Here is a 20,567-nt window from a genome sequence, read left to right as displayed (position 1 = left end):
GAAAATAGGCTACAGCATGTACTGGTAACCTAAACCTCTTTGTCATTTTAGCCACAAAAAATTGTGTAATAACAAAATATAAATAAACTAGTTTCAAGGTTAAAAAAATAAATGTATAGGATTACAAATTTCTTTTTGTGATTTTTCAGTGGACCAAATATGTATAGCAACAGTAAAGGATACGTTTGATCGTCATGGTTATCCAGATGGATATGATGAAATGATAAGTTGTACAGAACTTTTTGCTGTGTTGAATGACCTTTACCTTTGTTTAGATAAAGGAATCTCCCTAACTAGGGAAGAAGCAGAAATACTTGGAGAATTGTTACAGAACTTCATGATGAACCTGTTTGATGTGTAATGTATTTCATTTTTAGTAGAAAACTACAAAAGTAAAATATCCCAACTCTTTTCCTGACTGATACACTCTACTTCTATGTTTGTTTATCTTAAAATTTTACTTTTCCAAGTTCATGAGGAGTGCTTTTAAAGCCACATTGAATTTCAAATAAATTCCATTTTTTACATCAACACATATTAGATGGTGAAAGATACATCTGGATAACATCCACTTGAAAAGAAGTATTTTTTTTATGAATATATAAATAGATTGGAAAAAGGTATTGTTGATCTATTGATATCACAACAGAGTGAAAACTTCATTATATTGATACAAGAAATGCTCTTTATGAAGTGCACTCTGCAGTTCTAGAGAATGGGGATGAATGGAGAATTTTACAAGCACTGACAACACTGCACCAACCACAATCACACACATACACAAATCACAGCATCAATTTAACATAATTACTTAATATAGAATGCATTCTTTATTTACTTACAGGGCAAATAACTTCCATGAAATACAATGTAATAATTTACTTTTATCTGTTTTACATGTACAGGAACAGAACTGGTTGTATAAAGGTTATGTCTGTCAAGGTCATGTTGATTACAATGTGTGCAGCCAGACTGGCAGAGAAATACAAAGGTTTGTCTATTGTAGCATTTATGTTGAATGAAAACTGCATGTCAACATAAGATGTTTAATGAAAACCCTTTATGTTTGCATGATTTATTGTTTCACTTGAATTGAAAGATGTGACAAGATGAGGTGATCTTACATGTACTGTAATAATTGACATAAATGCTAGCAATTACTGTAACAAGTGATATAAACATTAGTTTTTGCAATAAAGTGTTTGAAATACTTATCATTCTGCACAAAATGTTTGGACAGTGAGATGATCTGAAACTGTGATGATCAGAGACAATTTTTTACAGACCAAATTTCATTCTTTATTACAATCGAATAAATACAATGTTGAAGAAATTTTATACATGAATATCCTCATAAAAATTTGCATATAAAGTACACGGTAATGTGACATTTTCAAGTGATATTGCACTGCCTCCAGTACTGGGGAATATTCCTGATAACCTTTGTAACTTTCTCTACAAAATGTTATGTCGTTATACAATAAAATCAGAGGTTTCCTTTTTTTCATGAATTTAATGAAGGTTCTGAGTTTTCCATACAAACTAAACAGTCGTACCATGGATCCACAATACTTTAAAGTGGTCTATTTTAATGATTACCTGGGCCAAGCCTTCAATTTGTTTTATTTTCTAGTTTTTCTGGTCCCTGATTCCAATTGTTTTTAAAGATCAAATTTTATATGAGGGGATATTTTCCTAATTTATATTCATCAGAAAAGGAACTAAAATTCATCATTTTATGGTTGTTGTTTGTATTGGCAGAATTTTCATCAGAAAGATGTTCTTTAAAGTCTATTGGCAAGGGACTTGGAAAATCAGATTGGCAAATCTTTTATTTTTTTCTGTTGAAGCTCTTGTTTTCTTAACTAAAAAACTATGAAGTATAGAAATATAGTTTGCATGTTAAAAGGAATATCAGATAACAATTTCAATCAATCTTTGACAATCCAATGAAAATAACTTACTTATTTCATGATAAAACACATACATTCTGACAGGAAATAGGAATTGATAGAAATATTTTATTTTGCAAAATTAATTTTCTTTATAAGCATGGCATTTAGATATATTTTAGAATAAAGTTATAATTTTTTCAGGTTGACCACTGATTACTAGGTACTGATTATTATAAATATATCCTTGTACTCTCCTGTAACTAAATCACAGCAATCTGTCACTAACATACATTACAATATGCATCCCATATGATAGAACATATTTAGCTGTACATGTATTTGCCGAAAGCAAAGAAAATATGAACCATTTGAAAAAAACTTTTTTTGAAGATGATAAACACTTTTTCTTCACATGCTTTGAACATTAAGCTGTCTTTTACTTCAGCACAATATACGATTAACTCAATCTTCACTCTATATTTCTTTATGCTGTATTTAATCACTGATCTGTCAGTGTGCTGTTCACTGTCATCTTTGGGTAGTTTATTTTGTTTGATACCAGTCTGTTTTGCTTTTCAGTTTTGAAATTTCTTCTTAATAATTTTTTCTTAATCATTATACTAATTTTAACTGTATTGATCTGAAAAACAGTTGCAAGCTATAAAAGTTATAAAAAACTTGTATACACAAATCATCTATAATAACTAGATGTTTGACAATAGATACTCAATAACAAGTGTAGTGAGCATTTGGGTAGAGGGGATGCATATATATATTCAGGTTATTGCCATAAGAAGATTTATAGTTGGTTCTGGTTACCTGTCTAACATTATTTTTGTCATCTATCATAAAGTTATTATGGAGTTTGTAGCAAGTATTTTTAGAGCAAAGAATTATTTAAAGTAGTTTAAGTGTCTCAGGAAAATTGAATATTTTACCTACCGTCCTACCTACCTGCCCTTATTTTTTTACGTTACTAGCCAGAAATGCGCATATATTTTTTGTCCTAAGAATATTTTTATAGAAATGTTTAATCATTATTGAAGGACTCCCAAAATAATATCTGGCCTACAAAGCATCATCAGAGAAAAAATGACATGAGAAGAACAAATAAGATTACTATACAGTGGAAACATTTACTTGTATGTGTATGCTTTTCCTAGTTTGAAAAAGAGAGGCTTAATATACCAAAGGGAAGTCCAAACACACAAGTCGAGAACAAACTGACAATGCCATTGCAAAAAACAAAACAAAAACGAAAAGACACACAGCAGTTTTCAAAACACAACATAGAAAACTAAAGACTTAGCAACACAAACCCCACCAAAAACCAGGGGTTGATCTCAGGTTCTCCGGAAAGGTAAGCAGATGCTGCTCCACATGCGGCACCTGTCATGAGAAACTATTACTGTTTTGATGATATATAATTTTGTGATTTAGTCATTGTTCTTGTGAAAACACATTTTTTGTATTACCTTAATTCATAGCTTGACCCTACCCAAGATATCCCCAAAGATAAATGCAGCACAAATGATTATAATATTGCATTGATTTTTGGTCAGAAAATATAATGCATCTGTTGGAACTCAAAACCAATAGATATATGATTATTGTTTTCTTCAATGGTAATTTTTTCTTTAGGAAAAGTAAAGCATAAATTCTGTTCATTTTATATTTATTCATGCACTATGAATCTGTCATTTCTTAGATATAGTGACTAAGTCCTATAAAAATTTTATCATTCTTATGTATATTGGTTTCTTTATATCTCAGTGATAAAACTTTATTTTATTATGATGATAATAGAATGTACAAAGAGTCCCGAATTTTGTTTTGACTTGATTGGTATACTTTATTATAGCAAGAGAGAGACAGAGAAATTTTTACCCTCTCCTTTTCTCAACCATCATCTTAGAAAATAAAAACAAAGTATGGAAGTGATATATTATACAATATTTTGTAAATAAGAGAATTTTTCAAACATGTATCTTCTGGCATCTGTTCATTAAGTTTAATGCTTCACCAAAAAAGATGCAAGTTAAGGTCAAGGAATAGTAAATGAGCTATTTCACAGATTTTGGTAAAATTTTGCATTCAACTTTGGCTCGTTGTTCTAATTGAAAATCGAAAAAAAATATTGAATTTATCTCTTTTATTTTCTGAAATATTACGGATTGAATTATTAATCATCAAATCTCCAATTTCCAATACATAGATTTTTCTAAAAAAAACTATATGTTGTTGATAAATAAATTATAATAAACTGAAATTAATGTCTCAAAAACATATAGTTTTTGTCGAGCCTGCGACTTTTGTTGAAGAAAGCTCGACATAGGGATAGTGATCCGGTGGCGGCGGTGTTAGCTAACTTCTTAAAAGCTTTATATTTTAAAAGCTAGAAGACCTGGATGCTTCATACTTTGTATATAGATGCCTTATGTTACGAAGTTTCTGTCTGTCATATGTCCAATGTCCTTGACCTCATTTTCATGGTTCAGTGACTACTTGAAAAAAAAGTCAATATTTTTTGTAATGTTAATTTCTTTCTTATTATGAGTAATAGGATAACTATATTTAGTATGTGCGTACCTTGCAAGGTCCTCATGCCCATCAGACAATTTTCATTTGACCTCGACCTCATTTCATGGATCAGTGAACCAGGTTAAGTTTTCGTGGTCAAGTCCATATATCAGATACTATAAGCAGTAGGTCTACTATATTTGGTATATGGAATGATTGTAAGGTGTACATGTCCAACTGGTAGGTGTCATGTGACCTTGACCTCATTTTCATGGTTCAGTGGTCAAAGTTAAGTTTTTGAGTTTTGGTCTTTTTTTCTAATACTGTATGCAATAGGTCAACTATAAATGGCGTATGGAATGATTGTAAGGTGTACATGTCTAGCTGGCAGGTGTCATCTGACCTTGACCTCATTTTCATGGTTCAGTGGTCAAAGTTAAGTTTTTGAGTTTTGGTCTTTTTTTCTAATACTATATGCAATAGTTCAACTATATTTGGTGTATGGAAATATTTTATGATCTAGATGTCAGTCATGCAGGTTTTATTTGACCTTGACCTCATTTTCAAGGTTCATTGCTCAGTGTTAAGTTTTTGTGTTTTGGTCTGTTTTTCTTATACTGTATGCAATAGGTCTACTATATTTGGTGTAAGGAATGATTGTAAGGTGTACATGTGTAGCTGGCAGGTGTCATCTGACCTTGACCTCATTTTCATGGATCAGTGGTCAAAGTTAAGTTTTTGAGTTTTGGTCTTTTTTTCTAATACTATATGCAATAGTTCAACTATATTTGGTGTATGGAAATATTTTATGATCTATATGTCAGTCACGCAGGTTTTATTTGACCTGGACCTCATTTTCAAGGTTCATTGCTCAGTGTTAATTTTTTGTGTTTTGGTCTGTTTTTCTTAAACTATAAGCAATAGGTCAACTATATTTGTTGTATGGAAGAATTGTTAGCTATACATGCCTGCCTAGCATGGTTCATCTGACCTTGACCTCATTTTCATGGTTCATTGGTCAATGTTTAGTTTACTTGGTTAATGTTAAGTTTATGTGACAGTTGTAATAAAGCTTTATATTTAGGACTATCAACATAATATCAATGATTAATAAAGAAGGCGAGACATTTCAGCGTGTGCACTCTTGTTTTAGAAAAATCTATGTATTGGAAATTGGAGATTTGATGATTTTAAGACATATTTAAGAACGTTTTTCACCAATATTATGTTCTTTCTATACAAATGTTCACTTTTTTTGAAATAATTCAATCAATAATATTTCAGAAAATAAAAGAGATATATTCATTTTTTTTTTCAATTTTCAGTTAGAGTCGAAGTTGTATGCAAAATTTTACCAAAATCTGTGACATAGCCCATTTACTTTAACTTGACCATAGTATAATTCTTTGAATTATATCAAAATGTCTTTAATACATGTATATATGACATATTTAAAAAAAGTATTGATGGAACATGTTGTCCGTTCCAATCACCTAACTGATAATAGGAAAACAAATTTTTGGATTTCAATGCATTTTAAATTGACAGTGTTTAATGATAACAAATTTTAATGCATTTTGTCTTTAATGAATGCAATTTGCCTGAATAACTTTGTGTTCTAATGACAACCACTGCATTAAACTGCAGAATTTTTTTCAAGCTATGTTTCTAAATTTAATTTCAGCTTATTACAATGAAATCCATGATCCTAGTACATTCATTAGCAGTACCAACTTTGCCTTGTTCTTAGAAGACTTAATACAGGTAAAACCAAATTAAGTTTTGTAAGTTTTACAACAAGATCCAAATAATATATAAATATACTGCTGTGATCCATAATTAAGTAAAATGATATAAATAATATTACTCAACAAGAAATTCTAATAGGCACCCATTTTAAGTTTTTAGCAGCAATATGTTTTGTCATATTTACTTAACCCCCTCGGTGATCTAGTGATAGCATGTTCGCCTCTACTTCGGGAGGTTGTGGGTTGGAACCCTGGCTGGGTCAAACCAAAGACTTTAAACTTGGTATTTGCTGCTTATCCTCTATGCACATAACATTTAGGAGTAAGAGTAAAGACTGGTTGGCTGGGAGTCAGAATAATATGTCCAAGTAAAGTGACATGTCTTCCTGCGGACTGTTACCTTGTGAATTAGCACATTAAAAATCTGGTTCAGTGTGTCAGTTGGTACAAAGCAGGGTTAATATTCATATTATATTTACATGTTCTGGTCCTGAATATGCATTGAATTTGCCTCAGCATGTTAAACAGCCGTCCATCATCATCATTGTATTTACTTTTTCAGTTGCCAGATATTTTACATGAAGCTGGAGCTTTTGGAAAGGATGTATCCCCTGCAGTTACCAACTGTATACAGATGGTAAGTATAGATTATCATTTTCTGCACATTGATGTCGTAAAACATCAGCCGCGAGCCACAATTTGAACCTTTTTGGTGAGTGAGCATAGCGAACGAGCAAAAAGCTTCACATTTTGTTGAGCCGCTGATTTTTTACTGTATCTATACACAAAAAACCTGATAATCTGTTGATTGTGTTTTTTTCTGGTCATTTCCCCACCATTTTACATATTTATGCATGACAAAAGTAAGCATGATAATGTCTCCTCACGAATTGTGTCATCATTAATAACTTGTGACCCTGCTAATAATGTCTGCTTGAGTCTCAAATCCGTGAAACGAAAATTATGGAGCGACTGAGCAGGGTGATATAGGCAAAGGGAAGGACAATAAGTTTTATTATATATTATAGTTCTATAATGAATGCTACAGGTATGAAAAGGTCTGACAGCAGTAATTATGTTTATTAACATTTGCTTAATTTCTTTTGGATGATTGATATTTTTAATGTTACATAAGATAGAAAATTGATAAAGTGTTCTGGTGTCATTACAAAAGAAACACCTCCTTTTTTTAAACTTCAGAATTTTATGACAACATATTGCTATAAACTCTTAAGAATGCCAAAATGTTGGTCCTATCATGGTTGTTTTCTTTCAATCCAAACAGAATGAATTTTAAGGACACTCTTCAAGACATTCTTATTGTCTGTCCTATGCTCTCTGAAGTTGGAAAGGCTAGTTATTTTTTTCTGAAAATTCTTTAATGAAGGTAAAAACCAATTTTAAATTCAATATTTTTATAGGATGATGCTGATTTCTTATGGAATTACTTACATAAGAATGTAATTTTAGTTTCTTACAGGATGCCAAAGGAATCTTTACTAAGAATCCTCTGTTTTATTTCAGAACAGCAGTGGTGTAGGAATATCAGAAGATGTTTTCTTTCGATGGCTGTTAAAGGAACCCCAAACACTTGTATGGTTACCAACGTTTCATAGAGTAGCTGCTTCGGAATCAAGTATGTTTACATGTTTTACAATATATACACTCAATAATATTTATCTTTAGGTGGTTGAAAGGTTGAACATTATTATTACTTTTCAAGAGTAGCTGGCGGCTGTCAACAGTTTCCGTGCAATAAATTAAGAACCGTTCCACCAATGCTTTTCAAATTTTGAAATGCTATAACTGATGGCAAATTGGAGGTCATGTTCGATGTTGACGATTTTCACTTTTGCATATCAGGAGTTATGGTCCTTTATAAATTGGAAAATGGCACTTTATGTTATATTCGTGCAGTAACTTATAAATTGTTCTGCCAATGCTTGTCAAATTTTAATATGCTATTACTGATGACAAAAATTTGATATTGACAATTTTCACTATTGAAATTCAGGGCATATGATCCTTGATAGATTAGAAAAAAGGCACAGAACATGCCAGGTCAAACAAGCCTGAAAGAATACAATCAATTGTTTTTACAATCTCTTTAATTTGTACTAGCTGCCTGCTTAATTTTAACAATGGTCACCTTCAAAATACATAAAAACCTGATTTTTTTGTCAATTTGATAGCTCATTTCTTGTTAGAAATTATACTAGTTACAACACTAGTTGCAAAAGGTAGTTTATGATCACTGCGGTTTATCAATCTCTGTTTGATCTACCAAAAATAATAATTGACAATGGGAGATAACTCATTTCAAAATATTGCCTATATACATGTATGTTCCTTTGCTAAATACTATGCAATGTCTGATTTTAAGTTAACAACGCAAGAATAATAGCATAACTGATTAATGGTTAAAACACATGATTGGAAATATAAACATATTCTTTATGAAACATATTGTTTGAAATTAAAGATTCCAAGATCACTGCAGGAAAAATGGGTCAGTCTCTTTAATTCACATAGGTTTTTTAAACTGTCTCATCATCAAAAGTTTTATAGACAATTTATTTTAACATGATATCTGATGAATCATTATATTCATCATATTCCTTTCTTCTGTCTCTTTTTTGTTTTAATACTTTGTACTTTTAAATTTGAAATTGTCTTAAAGCATGCTTCAAGGTTATAGCCTCTAAATGTCACTGTTATATGAGCAGATTATATTTCCAGTTACAAATATAAATGAAAAGTACTCCATATCTCTTTCATTGCAGTAAAACATGAGGCCAAATGTAACATTTGTAAAAGTTGTCCTATTGTTGGATTCAGGTGAGACCAGTGTTATTTTTACTTATGTTAAATACTTGGATAGAAAGTGCAGAAAGTTAAATTCGGGATCATGTGACAATTTAAAGATCATTCATGTGTCATAATATATTTTCTTACCGGTAAGGAGAAAATTTTCATTAGAAAGTTTCTTTTAAATTGCTACAAACACTTTTTATACAACCACAAAAATTAAAAATTTTTTGGTCGTATATTGGTATGACGTTGGCGTCGTCGTCGTCGTCGTCCGAAGACACATTGGTTTTCGCACTCTAACTTTAGTTTAAGTGAATGGATCTCCATGAAATTTTACCATAAGGTTCAATTCCACGAAAGGAAGGTTGGGATTGATTTTGGGAGTTATGGTACCAACAGTTAAGGAATTAGGGGCCAAAAGGGGCCAAAAATAAGCATTTTTGTAACTTTCAGACAATAACTCCAAATCGGGGTCCAAAATTAAACTTTGTTTGATTTCAACAAAAATTGAATATATGGGGTTCTTTGATATGCTGAATCTAACCAAGTATTTAGATTTTTGGGCCCCGTTATCAACTTTGTCCACATTGAGGTCAAAAGGGTCCAATATTAAACTTTGTTTGATTTCATCAAAAATTGAATTCTTGGGGTTCTTTGATATGCTGAATGTAACCATGTATTTAGATTTTGGATATTGGACCATGATAGGTGAATGTCCAATTTAAAAATTTTAAGTTCTTAGACCACATTCATTCTGTGTCAGAAACCTATGCTGTGTCAAATATTTAATCACAATCCAAATTCAGAGCTGTATCAAGCTTGAATGTTGTGTCCATACTTGCCCCAACTGTTCAGGGTTCGACCTCTGCGGTCGTATCAAGCTGTGCCCTGCGGAGCATTTTATTCAATATGAAATAGTCAACAATACAAAATTGTAAGAAAGCAATGTGGTAAAATTTAATTAAGTTCATTAGAAAACAGCTTTACCCAAAAAGATATTTTACTCATATCAACTTTTTCGTATAATTCATCTTTTATCATTACATCTTTAAGGGGAAAGCTGTTGCAAATATATTAAATTGACAGATTTTGTATTTTTTAATGCAATAAGTTTGAGGGTCTAAAACTTGTATTAAAACCTCCAAATATTGATATTTGACAGACTTATGTCTTTTGAACATTTGTAGAGTGTTTTTTTTTTATAGTTTTGTAATACGTTTTGATTTTAGAATTCATTGGACCAAAAATTGGCCCAAGCATATCTTCTCCTTCATTTAGTATTAGTAGTATGTTCATTTATATGTCTGATCATAACACCCCTGAATCCATCACTGAGACGATGGTCAAAAACCAGAAGTCTAAGAAAGACATATAGACAACACCTTACCAAAAGAATAAAGACCAAACAAAAATAAACAAAATAGTGTATGCACTACTTAATGAAATCTTCATTGATTGATGAATTAAGTACCTGTATCTATATTTAATACATGGATGTTATGAGCGATAATCAAAATATCTTTGTTGTCATCCTATCTACATTATTATGTACTGCATAATTCATGACAGAATGGTTTAGGGAGCAGCAAAGAAGAGGAAAATTTTTAAGATATATCTTCTGTTGTAGATATAAATGTCTGAAGTGCTTCAACTTTGACATGTGTCAGAATTGTTTTTACACTGGAAGGACAAAGAAAACCCATAAACTAAAACATCCAATACAAGAGTACTGTATGGCTGTAAGTATGTTTTGTAAGTGAAATTGCTTCATTGTCCACAAATTCTTAACAATTTCAAAGCTTACATATATAAACTCATTGGAAATTAACCCAGTAAAATTAAGAATAAAATTACTAACACAAATGTAGAATACATTTTTGTAATTGCAAGTGGATAATTACTAAATTTAGATATACAAATTTCCCAAAGTGAAGGTAAATTGTACGTAAAATGATACCTTCTTTTTTAATTAAGTTTGAAAAAAACTATCTTCATAAATGTAGATACGGTTGAAAATAATATATACATTTATAGCATGCACTTATTTTAAGATAACCCTTAGTGCTATAACTTTGGAAAGGTTATAATTGCCAACAGAGGTAAATTAGCAAATAACAAGTAGGGTTCTTTTCTTAAAGAGTTCAGGTTGGTGTCAAATAACTTTCTTTCAAGATAGTTTGACCTGATTTGTCATCAAAATCAACTGCTACAATAAGTTACCTTTATATAATTTATTATTATATTTAGATCCAAAATTTATTTGCTAACATATTTATTATACTTTGTAGACAACAACAAAAGAAGACACAAAAGCATTTTTGACAACAGTTCGTAATAATTTGAGTAAGAAATACAGACAGAAGTCTAAACTAAAGTATTTGCCTATCATGTCAGAAAACCAGTACTATCCTCATACATGGTAGGTTCTTTATATATGGTAACTTCCTTGAAGCATGAAGAGTCTAGCTCTAGGCATTTACGTTATACTCCACAACAAAATGTTATGGAGGCATATATATTTATCTTTAACCATTCATCCCGATGTTTTTAAATTGTGTGTTTAAGTTCATTTTTAGAAATGCTTAATTGTATACTGTAATTTCAGAAATATTGTGTGCATTTATTATTGCGATTTATTAAGAATGGACAAAAATGTAAGATTAATTATTGCGATTTCAGGAAAATCGTCATACAGATATATGTATCAGATAAGAGAATGAGAGTTCTTATTATTGCAATACTCATACAGTCGCATTATTCACATTGATATAAACCTCGCAATAATTTTTGAATTTACAGTATCAATAGCTCAAAATGAGTATTAGTAATGAACTAAAAAGTAATTGAAAATGTTAAAATGCTATGAAAATCATTACAAAAATCTGAAAATAGCAGTTTTATGATGTAGTGGAATAATCATTTATAATTTCAAATAATTTTTCCTTTGAATTTGAAAAAAAATGTTGACTCATAATTATTCGTGTGGTAGAAAGTTAGTTACATATTCAAGTATTCCCCGAAATGCAAATTTCCTATAGGATTGCATTCAGAATTTGTCCAAACTTTGAATTCAAATATCCACAAAAACAAACTTTTTATCAATCCACTAAAATTGAGACCCACGAAAATAAGTGAATCCATAGTAATCTCAAAATCAAATTTTATTAAGAAAAACTTTCTTTTCATTATTTTTACTTTGACAATTAATTTTCATAAGTTGTTAAGATGATGTTATTAGAAAGTGATTATGGATTTCTGCAACTATGTTCCAAAATTTAAAACTATTCTTTTCTCATATTGCAACATATGATCTTGTCATGCAGAGAAAATCATAACCCAAACATGTCTGTGACAAGAATATTATAGTACTCTTTTGAGTAGAAGATTGTGTAATTTGTGTTTCTCTTTTTTTTACAGGAATAACAGAATTGAACCTCCTGTGCCGAATATTCACTCAGCCATGACAAACAATGCTCACAAACTCACTCAAGCAGAAAGACATCCAAGTACATATGACTTGACACAAGAAGTTGGTACACCAAATGATGAAAATAAGGTAAGTTTAGCTTTGTCAAATATACCATGATATATAAAAAGGATATAAACTGTTCCATACCATGCATTACTTTTCAGTTTACTAATGTATAGGATGCACGTAAATATGGTACAAAAATTTAATAATTTGACTTTAAATGGCCTTTTTCTACAAAAACCTGACGTACAAATTTTCTTTAAAAAGGATATGTTACTGTCACTTAAATTTCTGTATTTCTGTATTGTACATGTGCAAAATATATGTTTCATAAAAAAAATTGGGGTCACCAATTTCGTTTACAATTATGCTACATATGATATTTACAAGATTTTGATTTTGTTCCATTTTCCCCAAAATGCTAGATTTTTTAACATTCTTAAATTTTTGTAAAATTTCCCAATCTGTTACACACAGTTTGTCCCCCTAACTACTTTCAAACCTTTGAAATAAAGCCATTTACTTGTACAGAATATTCTCACATATGCTGAATGTGTGCATATTATAAGAATTTCAAAATGTAATTGAACAATTCTAAATTTCTTGTGAAATTTTAGCATATAAATAAACCATTGAAATACATATTTAAATTCAAGTATGCTAGAACACACAAGGAAATCATATGTATCCTGCAGAACAGAAACGGTATTGGTAATTAAAATACTGTTTTGGCATCCATCTCCTTTGTTCCAGTTGTATACACAGTCATACTTCAGTAAAGTGTATTGGATAAGTTTGAGAAGTAAATATTTCTTGGCAAATGAGTTTATTCTAATTTAATATAAATATCTTGGTCACATATTAGGGAATTAATTATCCTGATGTTTCTATTTCTAGGAAAACATGACTTTTACTGTTCAAGTTCACGCTGAAGATAAAAAGAGAAGAATTTCTGATACCAAAACAGAAGATTCAGATTCATTGATACAACAACGAAAGGAATTGGAAAAATTTATCAAACAGCTGGAGGATGAAAACAGGTATTGTATAAAATAAAAAGCAAAAAAGCTTGCTATTACAGATAATAACTTCATTGTTATGTCATGAAAATATAAAGATATACATGTATTGATGATGATAGGTTTTATAAAGAATGAGAATTGTATATTACTTGATGTCAGCTCGAGTTACATAATTTCATTATGATTATTGAAATTGTATAACAAGTTTATTCTTAGTTTTGAAATTAAATAACTAGAGTTGATATCAAGTGATATCCTATTCTCATGAGTTGTTAAAACTATTTCTGATATGTTAAAAATTCCGATTTTGCTAAATAAAATTCTTCAAAATGTTCTTATCTTTAGTACCTAAACATTTTCATGTGATAGTTCTACTTCCAGCGTTAAACGTTAACATCAAACATTTTTAAGCTTTTTTTATGCTTCATAATGGAATTGGCTTTGTCAAAGAGAATACTCAGGTGAAAATGTGAGTGTTTTGTATATTGTCATTGCAGAAGTTACATATCTCCTTTACCAGGGAAGAAAATTATTCTGTTGTGACCTTTGAAAGTCATTATTGACCTAACAAATAGCCAATAGAAATGTCACAATTTGGTTTCACATTGCAGGATAGGCCAACCTAATTATTGCATTTCTGAATCACTTTTCCTCACACTTCTTTCTGCTTGATTTGAGAAATATCTCTTCATGCAGGAAAGATAACAGTACACAAACATAAGATAATGTTCACTTTATTTTACTTGTCAGTTGATTTGCACCTCAAAATTATGCAGATTAACATGAACCAGAGAATTTACCAGTATTCCACAAAAAAACTTACGAAAACCATTTTTTTTTTTTAATAAAGATAGTAATGTTTATTTTTAGACAGTTGCATCAGCAGTTGGCAGAATTTAGAGAATCTTCTGATACAGAGAGTAACTTGTCAGGTGGTGAACCTAGAAAAAAGGTACATAATGATTACTTTGAAATAAGGGTTGAGATCTCACAAAACATGTTTAATCCCCCTGCTTTTTGTGCCTGTCCCAAGTCAGGAGCCTCCGGCCTTTGTTAGTCTTGTATGTTTTTGTCGAGCCTGCGACTTTTGTCGCAGAAAGCTCGACATAGGGATAGCGATCCGGCGGTGGCGGCGGCGGCTACGGCGGCGGCGGCGGCGGCGGCGTTAGTTAACTTCTTAAAAGCTTTATATTTTAGAAGATGGAAGACCTGGATGCTTCATACTTTGTATATGGATGCCTCATGTTATGAAGTTTCCGTCAGTCACATGTCCAATGTCCTTGACCTCATTTTCATGGTTCAGTGACTACTTGAAAAAAAAGTTCAGATTTTTTGTAATGTTAAATTCTCTCTTATTATAAGTAATAGGATAACTATATTTGGTATGTGCGTACCTTGCAAGGTCCTCATGCCCGTCAGACAGTTTTCACTTGACCTCGACCTCATTTCATGGATCAGTGAACAAGGTTAAGTTTTCGTGGTCAAGTCCATATCTCAGATACTATAAGCAATAGGTCTAGTATATTCGGTGTATGGAAGGACTGTAAGGTGTACATGTCCAACTGGCAGGTGTCATGTGACCTTGACCTCATTTTCATGGTTCAGTGGTTATAGTTAAGTTTTTGTGTTTTGGTCTGTTTTTCTTATACTGTATGCAATAGGTCTACTATATTTGGTGTATGGAATGATTGTAAGGTGTACATGTCTAGCTGGCAGGTGTCATCTGACCTTGACCTCATTTTCATGGTTCAGTGGTCAAAGTTAAGTTTTTGAGATTTGGTCTTTTTTTCTAATACTGCATGCAATAGGTCAGCTATATTTGGTGTATGGAATGATTGTAAGGTGTACATGTCTAGTTGGCAGGTGTCATCTTACCTTGACCTCATTTTCAAGGTTCATTGCTCAGTGTTAAGTTTTTGTGTTTTCGTCTGTTTTTCTTAAACTATAAGCAATAGGTCAACTATATTTGTTGTATGGAAGAATTGTTAGCTGTACATGCCTGCCTAGCATGGTTCATCTGACCTTGACCTCATTTTCATGGTTCATTGGTCAATGTTTAGTTTACTTGGTTAATGTTAAGTTTATGTGACAGTTGTAATAAAGCTTTATATTTAGGACTATCAACATAATATCAATGATTAGTAAAGAAGGCGAGACATTTCAGCGTGTGCACTCTTGTTTTAATTTTAGTTCATTTATTTGTTTTGGAGTTTAGTGTGACGTCCATTTTCACTGAACTAGCACACAATTTTATTAAGGGGCCAGCTGAGGACCACCTCCGGGTGCGGGATTTTCTCGCTGCATTGAAGACCCATTGGTGGCTTTGGGCTGTTGTCTGCTCTTTGGTCAGGTTGTTGTCTCTTTGACATATTCCCCATATCCATTCTCAATTTTATTGAATATTATAGATTATTTAGTTTAATTGTGTTTCAGAAAAAGACATGGTAAAGATTTTTTTAAGGTTAATAATCATGTTTTATTATTGTATTTTAGAATCTTCCATTAGCACCATTAGAGAATACTTATTCAGTTGGATTAAACAGTTATGAGCCTGCTAAGCCAAGTCCAATTAAGGCTGAAATCACTCATGGTTATCTTCAACATCGCAGTCATACTCCACAGTAGGTTAAACGTATTCTGTAATATTCTTATACATCATTTATTACATTCATCTCATGTAATTGTTGTTTGTTGAAGATTGAAATTCTGAATTAACAATAGTTTGGGTTATCATCTCGGCCATTTTTTGGATGTTCTCCATGTGAATTAATAAAACAATGTCCATTGTTAGTTGGGAGAAAAAAAGGCTGGTTTTAATCTAGCCTACAACAAAAGAATTGACAGTCAGTGAGACTAAGGCATGCTGTTTCCAAAGTCCTTGGAATCAACAGTTGTGAAAGTTTGTGATGAGGTCACACAGGCATGACATTTCCCTCTGTTAACTGTTTATGTAATGTATACTTGCTATGAACTAAAGTGATATTTAATAACAGAGAAATTTAGATAAGGATGAGAATAATGTAATCAGTGCAGAAGAATGTTGTTGATACTTAGGTATTTACACTGAGCATAACATTTGATGTTATGTTATATATAATTATTGATCTTGGAAAACAAAGCTAAAATTGAGAATTGATTCTGTAAATTCAGAAATTTTAGCGATGTTTTTTCTAATGCCAAAAATAAGACTGGGTAAGTATCGCAATAATTTGAACTTGCATTCTGATAGCTGATACATATATCTGTATGCAGCTTTTCCTGAAATCCTGGTTGGTCATGTCAAAAAAATAAATGATCCCAGTAATTTCTGAATTTACAGTACTTATATCCTTAACATACAAGTAAGCAATCTCACACTGATAAAAATCAATGGTAGTTTGTAAAGATTTAGAGGCAGATGAGAAAAGAAATGATGTGGTATAAATGTACATGGTTCCGCAATCTCATGAAATACTGTAAAATAAACATTGTGCACTTTCAGAATCTTAAGGGTTGTGTGTCATTTCAGTATGCTGCCAAGTGCTTTTCAGGGTACCCCATCCTCCACCAATAAAAACTTGCAAAACCTCAAAATAACTTATAGTGCTGAAAGTAGAGTTAAACACCAAATTCAATCAATCAATCATTTCAGTATTTGTACAACAAAATGAAAGAAACAGAACAGCTTTGAGGATATATACAGAAATGAAAAAGCAGTAAGCTAAACGAATTGATTTTTTCAAAATTTTACAGATATAGTCCACTTTCGTCTCCCGATGATCCAGACAAATTATCGAGATCCAAGATATCTGCCATACATCGATACTCAGACAGCTTTGTGACAGAACCATGTAGTGACAGCAGAAATAGAATGTCTTACGATAGTTTAGATTACATAGATGTTAGTCCGTCACATTTTACACTACCAAGCTATGCACACAGTAGAGCTTACATTGACGAGGAAGCAGAGATGGATAACCTTGTTCACAAAATGGAGCAAGTTTTCCCAAGTAACCTATCTTACTCAGGTATTGTTTATACATAAAATGGAGCAGGTTTTCCTGAGTAACCTATCTTACTCAGGTATTTTTTATACATAAAATGGAGCAGGTTTTCCTGAGAAACCTATCTTACTCAGGTATTGTTTATACATAAAATGGAGCAGGTTTTCCTGAGTAACTGATCTTACTCAGGTGTTTTTCCTACAAAAAATGGAAAAGGTTTTCCAAAATTACTTATCTTATGCAGGTACTTTATAAACAGAAAATGGAGCAGGTTTTCCTGAGTAACTGATCTTACTCAGGTGTTTTTGTCGAGCCTGCGACTTTTGTCGCAGAAAGCTCGACATAGGGATAGTGATCCGGCGGCGGCGGCGTTAGCTAACTTCTTAAAAGCTTTATATTTTAGAAGGTGGAAGGTCTGGATGCTTCATACTTTGTATATGGATGCCTCATGTTACGAAGTTTCCGTCAGTCACATGTCCAATGTCCTTGACCTCATTTTCATGGTTCAGTGACTACTTGAAAAAAAAGTTCAGATTTTTTGTAATGTTAGATTCTCTCTTATTATAAGTAATAGGATAACTATATTTGGTATGTGCGTACCTTGCAAGGTCCTCATGCACGTCAGACAGTTTTCACTTGACCTCGACCTCATTTCATGGATAAGTGAACAAGGTTAAGTTTTGGTGGTCAAGTCCATATCTCAGATACTATAAGCAATAGGTCTAGTATATTTGGTGTATGGAAGGACTGTAAGGTGAACATGTCCAACTGGCAGGTGTCATCTGACCTTGACCTCATTTTCATGGTTCAGTGGTTATAGTTAAGTTTTTGTGTTTTGATCTGTTTTTCTTATACTGTATGCCATAGGTCTATTATATTTGGTGTATGGAATGATTGTAAGGTGTACATGTCTAGCGGGCAGGTGTCATCTGACTTTGACCTCATTTTCATGGTTCAGTGGTCAAAGTTAAGTTTTTGAGTTTTGGTCTTATTTCTAATACTATATGTAATAGTTCAACTATATTTGGTATGTGCGTACCTTGCAAGGTCCTCATGCCCGTCTCACAGTTTTCACTTGACCTCGACCTCATTTCATGGATCAGTGAACAAGATTAAGTTTTGGTGGTCAAGTCCATATCTCAGATACTATAAGCAATAGGTCTAGTATATTCGGTGTATGAAAGGACTGTAAGGTGTACATGTCCAACTGGCAGGTGTCATCTGACCTTGACCTCATTTTCATGGTTCAGTGGTTATAGTTAAGTTTTTGTGTTTTGGTCTGTTTTTCTTATACTGTATGCCATAGGTCTACTATATTTGGTGTATGGAATGATTGTAAGGTGTACATGTCTAGCGGGCAGGTGTCTTCTGACCTTGACCTCATTTTCATGGTTCAGTGGTCAAAGTTAAGTTTTTGAGTTTTAGTCTTTTTTTCTAATACTTTATGCAATAGGTCATCTATATTTGGTGTATGGAAATATTTTATGATGTACCTGTCAGTCTTGCAGGTTTTATTTGACCTTGACCTCATTTTCACGGTTCATTGCTCAGTGTTAAGTTTTTGTGTTTTGGTCTGTTTTTCTAATACTATAAGCAATAGGTCAACTATATTTGTTGTATGGAAGGATTGCAAGCTGTAGTACATGTCTGCCTGGCATTGTTCATCTGACCTTGACCTCATTTTCTTGGTTCATTGGTCAATGTTTAGTTTTCTTGGTTAAGTCTGTATCTTAGAAACTATAAACAATAGGTCAACTATATTTAGTGTATTGAATGATTGTAAGGTGTACATGTATTTCTTGTTTGGTTTATATGACCTTGACCTCATTTTCTTGGATCATGTTAAGTGTATGTGATAGTTGTAGTAAAGCTTTATATTTAGGATTATCAACATAATATCAATGATTTGTAAAGAAGGCGAGACATTTCAGGGTGTGCACTCTTGTTCCTACAAAAAATGGAAAAGGTTTTCCAAAATTACTTATCTTATGCAGGTACTTTATAAACAGAAAATGGAGCAGTTTTTCTAAGTAACCTTTCTTAATCAGGTATTGCTTACAGAAAGTAGAATAGGTTTTCCAAAGTAACCTATCTTAATCAGGTATCTTTTCATACAGAAAATGGAATAGGTTTTCCTAAATAACCTATTTTACTCGGGTATTCTTCATACAGAAAATTGAGCAGGTATTCCCAAGTAACCTATCTTATTCAGGTGTTGCTTAAACAGAAAATGGTTTAATAATGTCTGAATTAAAAAAAAAAAAATTTAAATTATTTTTTGTAAAAACAATATCCGAGAAACCTGTTCTGTATAAATAATACATATAAGTAAAATAGGTTAGATGTATTATTTATACAGAAAATGGAACAGGTTTCTCGGATATTGTTTTTACAAAAAATAATTTAATTTTTTTTTTTTTTTTTATTCTGACATTATTAAATTTAGATTTCAGCATAGATTGAATATTATAAAAAAGTAATTCCTCTAACATTAAGCCAAAATCAAATTTGTGTGGTGGTTATCATTACAAATGACTGAACTAATAAAAAAAAAGTATAAAAAATGAGATTTTTAACATTCATATAATAGACTTATAATCACAAAAGACAATATCAAAAGTCTGATCAGCCCTCTTGTAGCATTATTTCAATAATCATATATTGTTTTATAATTTCAGCTTACTCTACAACAGCCAATGATGAAATGTTACAAGCAGCATCTACAATAGGAGCAGCAATGTCAGACTATGTTAGTGAAGCTATTCATACTTATTACTAGCAGAGCTTCCATTAATGTGCAAGATTTTTATCCTTGGGCTATCTATAGATATTAAGCATCAAAGGATAACCAATGTATGAAAAGAAATGTCAGATTTTGTGACTGAAGCTATTCATAGTTGGTTATACATATATGCCAAGTTAAAGTTATTTTTTTAAGTATAGTTTCCAAATGAAGCTTTTTCAGTGGTATTGTATGAAGATATCATGATTTTTCTTTCACTGTCATTGAAGGTTTAATGCCTTGTTTTTGTGTCGCTTGCATAGTTGAGCAAAACACTTTTCGTCGACACTTCACACTTTTGTTAATCTGTAACTAAACTCCAAGGAAATCAAAC

At 31.7% G+C, this 20,567-nt stretch overlaps 1 protein-coding gene and 1 long non-coding RNA gene across 3 annotated transcripts in view; both read left to right on the top strand.

The window, feature by feature from the left end:
- Positions 1–20,567, top strand: part of LOC127706134 (dystrophin-like) — a 32,244-nt gene extending 11,677 nt beyond the window's left edge. The window contains exons 5-18 of one of the 2 annotated variants that reach the window (XM_052210585.1): positions 150–357; positions 906–991; positions 6,100–6,179; positions 6,726–6,800; positions 7,688–7,799; positions 8,947–9,001; positions 10,602–10,713; positions 11,263–11,393; positions 12,392–12,530; positions 13,344–13,486; positions 14,339–14,420; positions 15,962–16,089; positions 17,201–17,475; positions 20,130–20,567. In XM_052210585.1, the coding sequence (XP_052066545.1) occupies positions 150–357; positions 906–991; positions 6,100–6,179; positions 6,726–6,800; positions 7,688–7,799; positions 8,947–9,001; positions 10,602–10,713; positions 11,263–11,393; positions 12,392–12,530; positions 13,344–13,486; positions 14,339–14,420; positions 15,962–16,089; positions 17,201–17,475; positions 20,130–20,230 (1,727 nt within the window). In that variant the 3' untranslated portion in view covers positions 20,231–20,567. Of the gene's footprint in view, positions 1–149; positions 358–905; positions 992–6,099; positions 6,180–6,725; positions 6,801–7,687; positions 7,800–8,946; positions 9,002–10,601; positions 10,714–11,262; positions 11,394–12,391; positions 12,531–13,343; positions 13,487–14,338; positions 14,421–15,961; positions 16,090–17,200; positions 17,531–17,585; positions 17,714–20,129 lie in introns of those variants that run through there. The other variant, XM_052210591.1, reaches the window with a different exon arrangement.
- Positions 4,266–5,422, top strand: LOC127706544 (uncharacterized). The gene is made up of 2 exons (XR_007984537.1): positions 4,266–4,983; positions 5,278–5,422. It is a non-coding gene; the product is annotated as an uncharacterized LOC127706544 (long non-coding RNA).

This window comes from Mytilus californianus, unplaced genomic scaffold (genome assembly GCF_021869535.1).
Source record: "Mytilus californianus isolate M0D057914Y unplaced genomic scaffold, xbMytCali1.0.p SCAF_1, whole genome shotgun sequence".
Lineage (NCBI taxonomy): Eukaryota > Metazoa > Mollusca > Bivalvia > Mytilida > Mytilidae > Mytilus > Mytilus californianus.
Note: the sequence above shows the minus strand (reverse complement) of the source record. Positions and strands in the feature narration are given on the sequence as shown.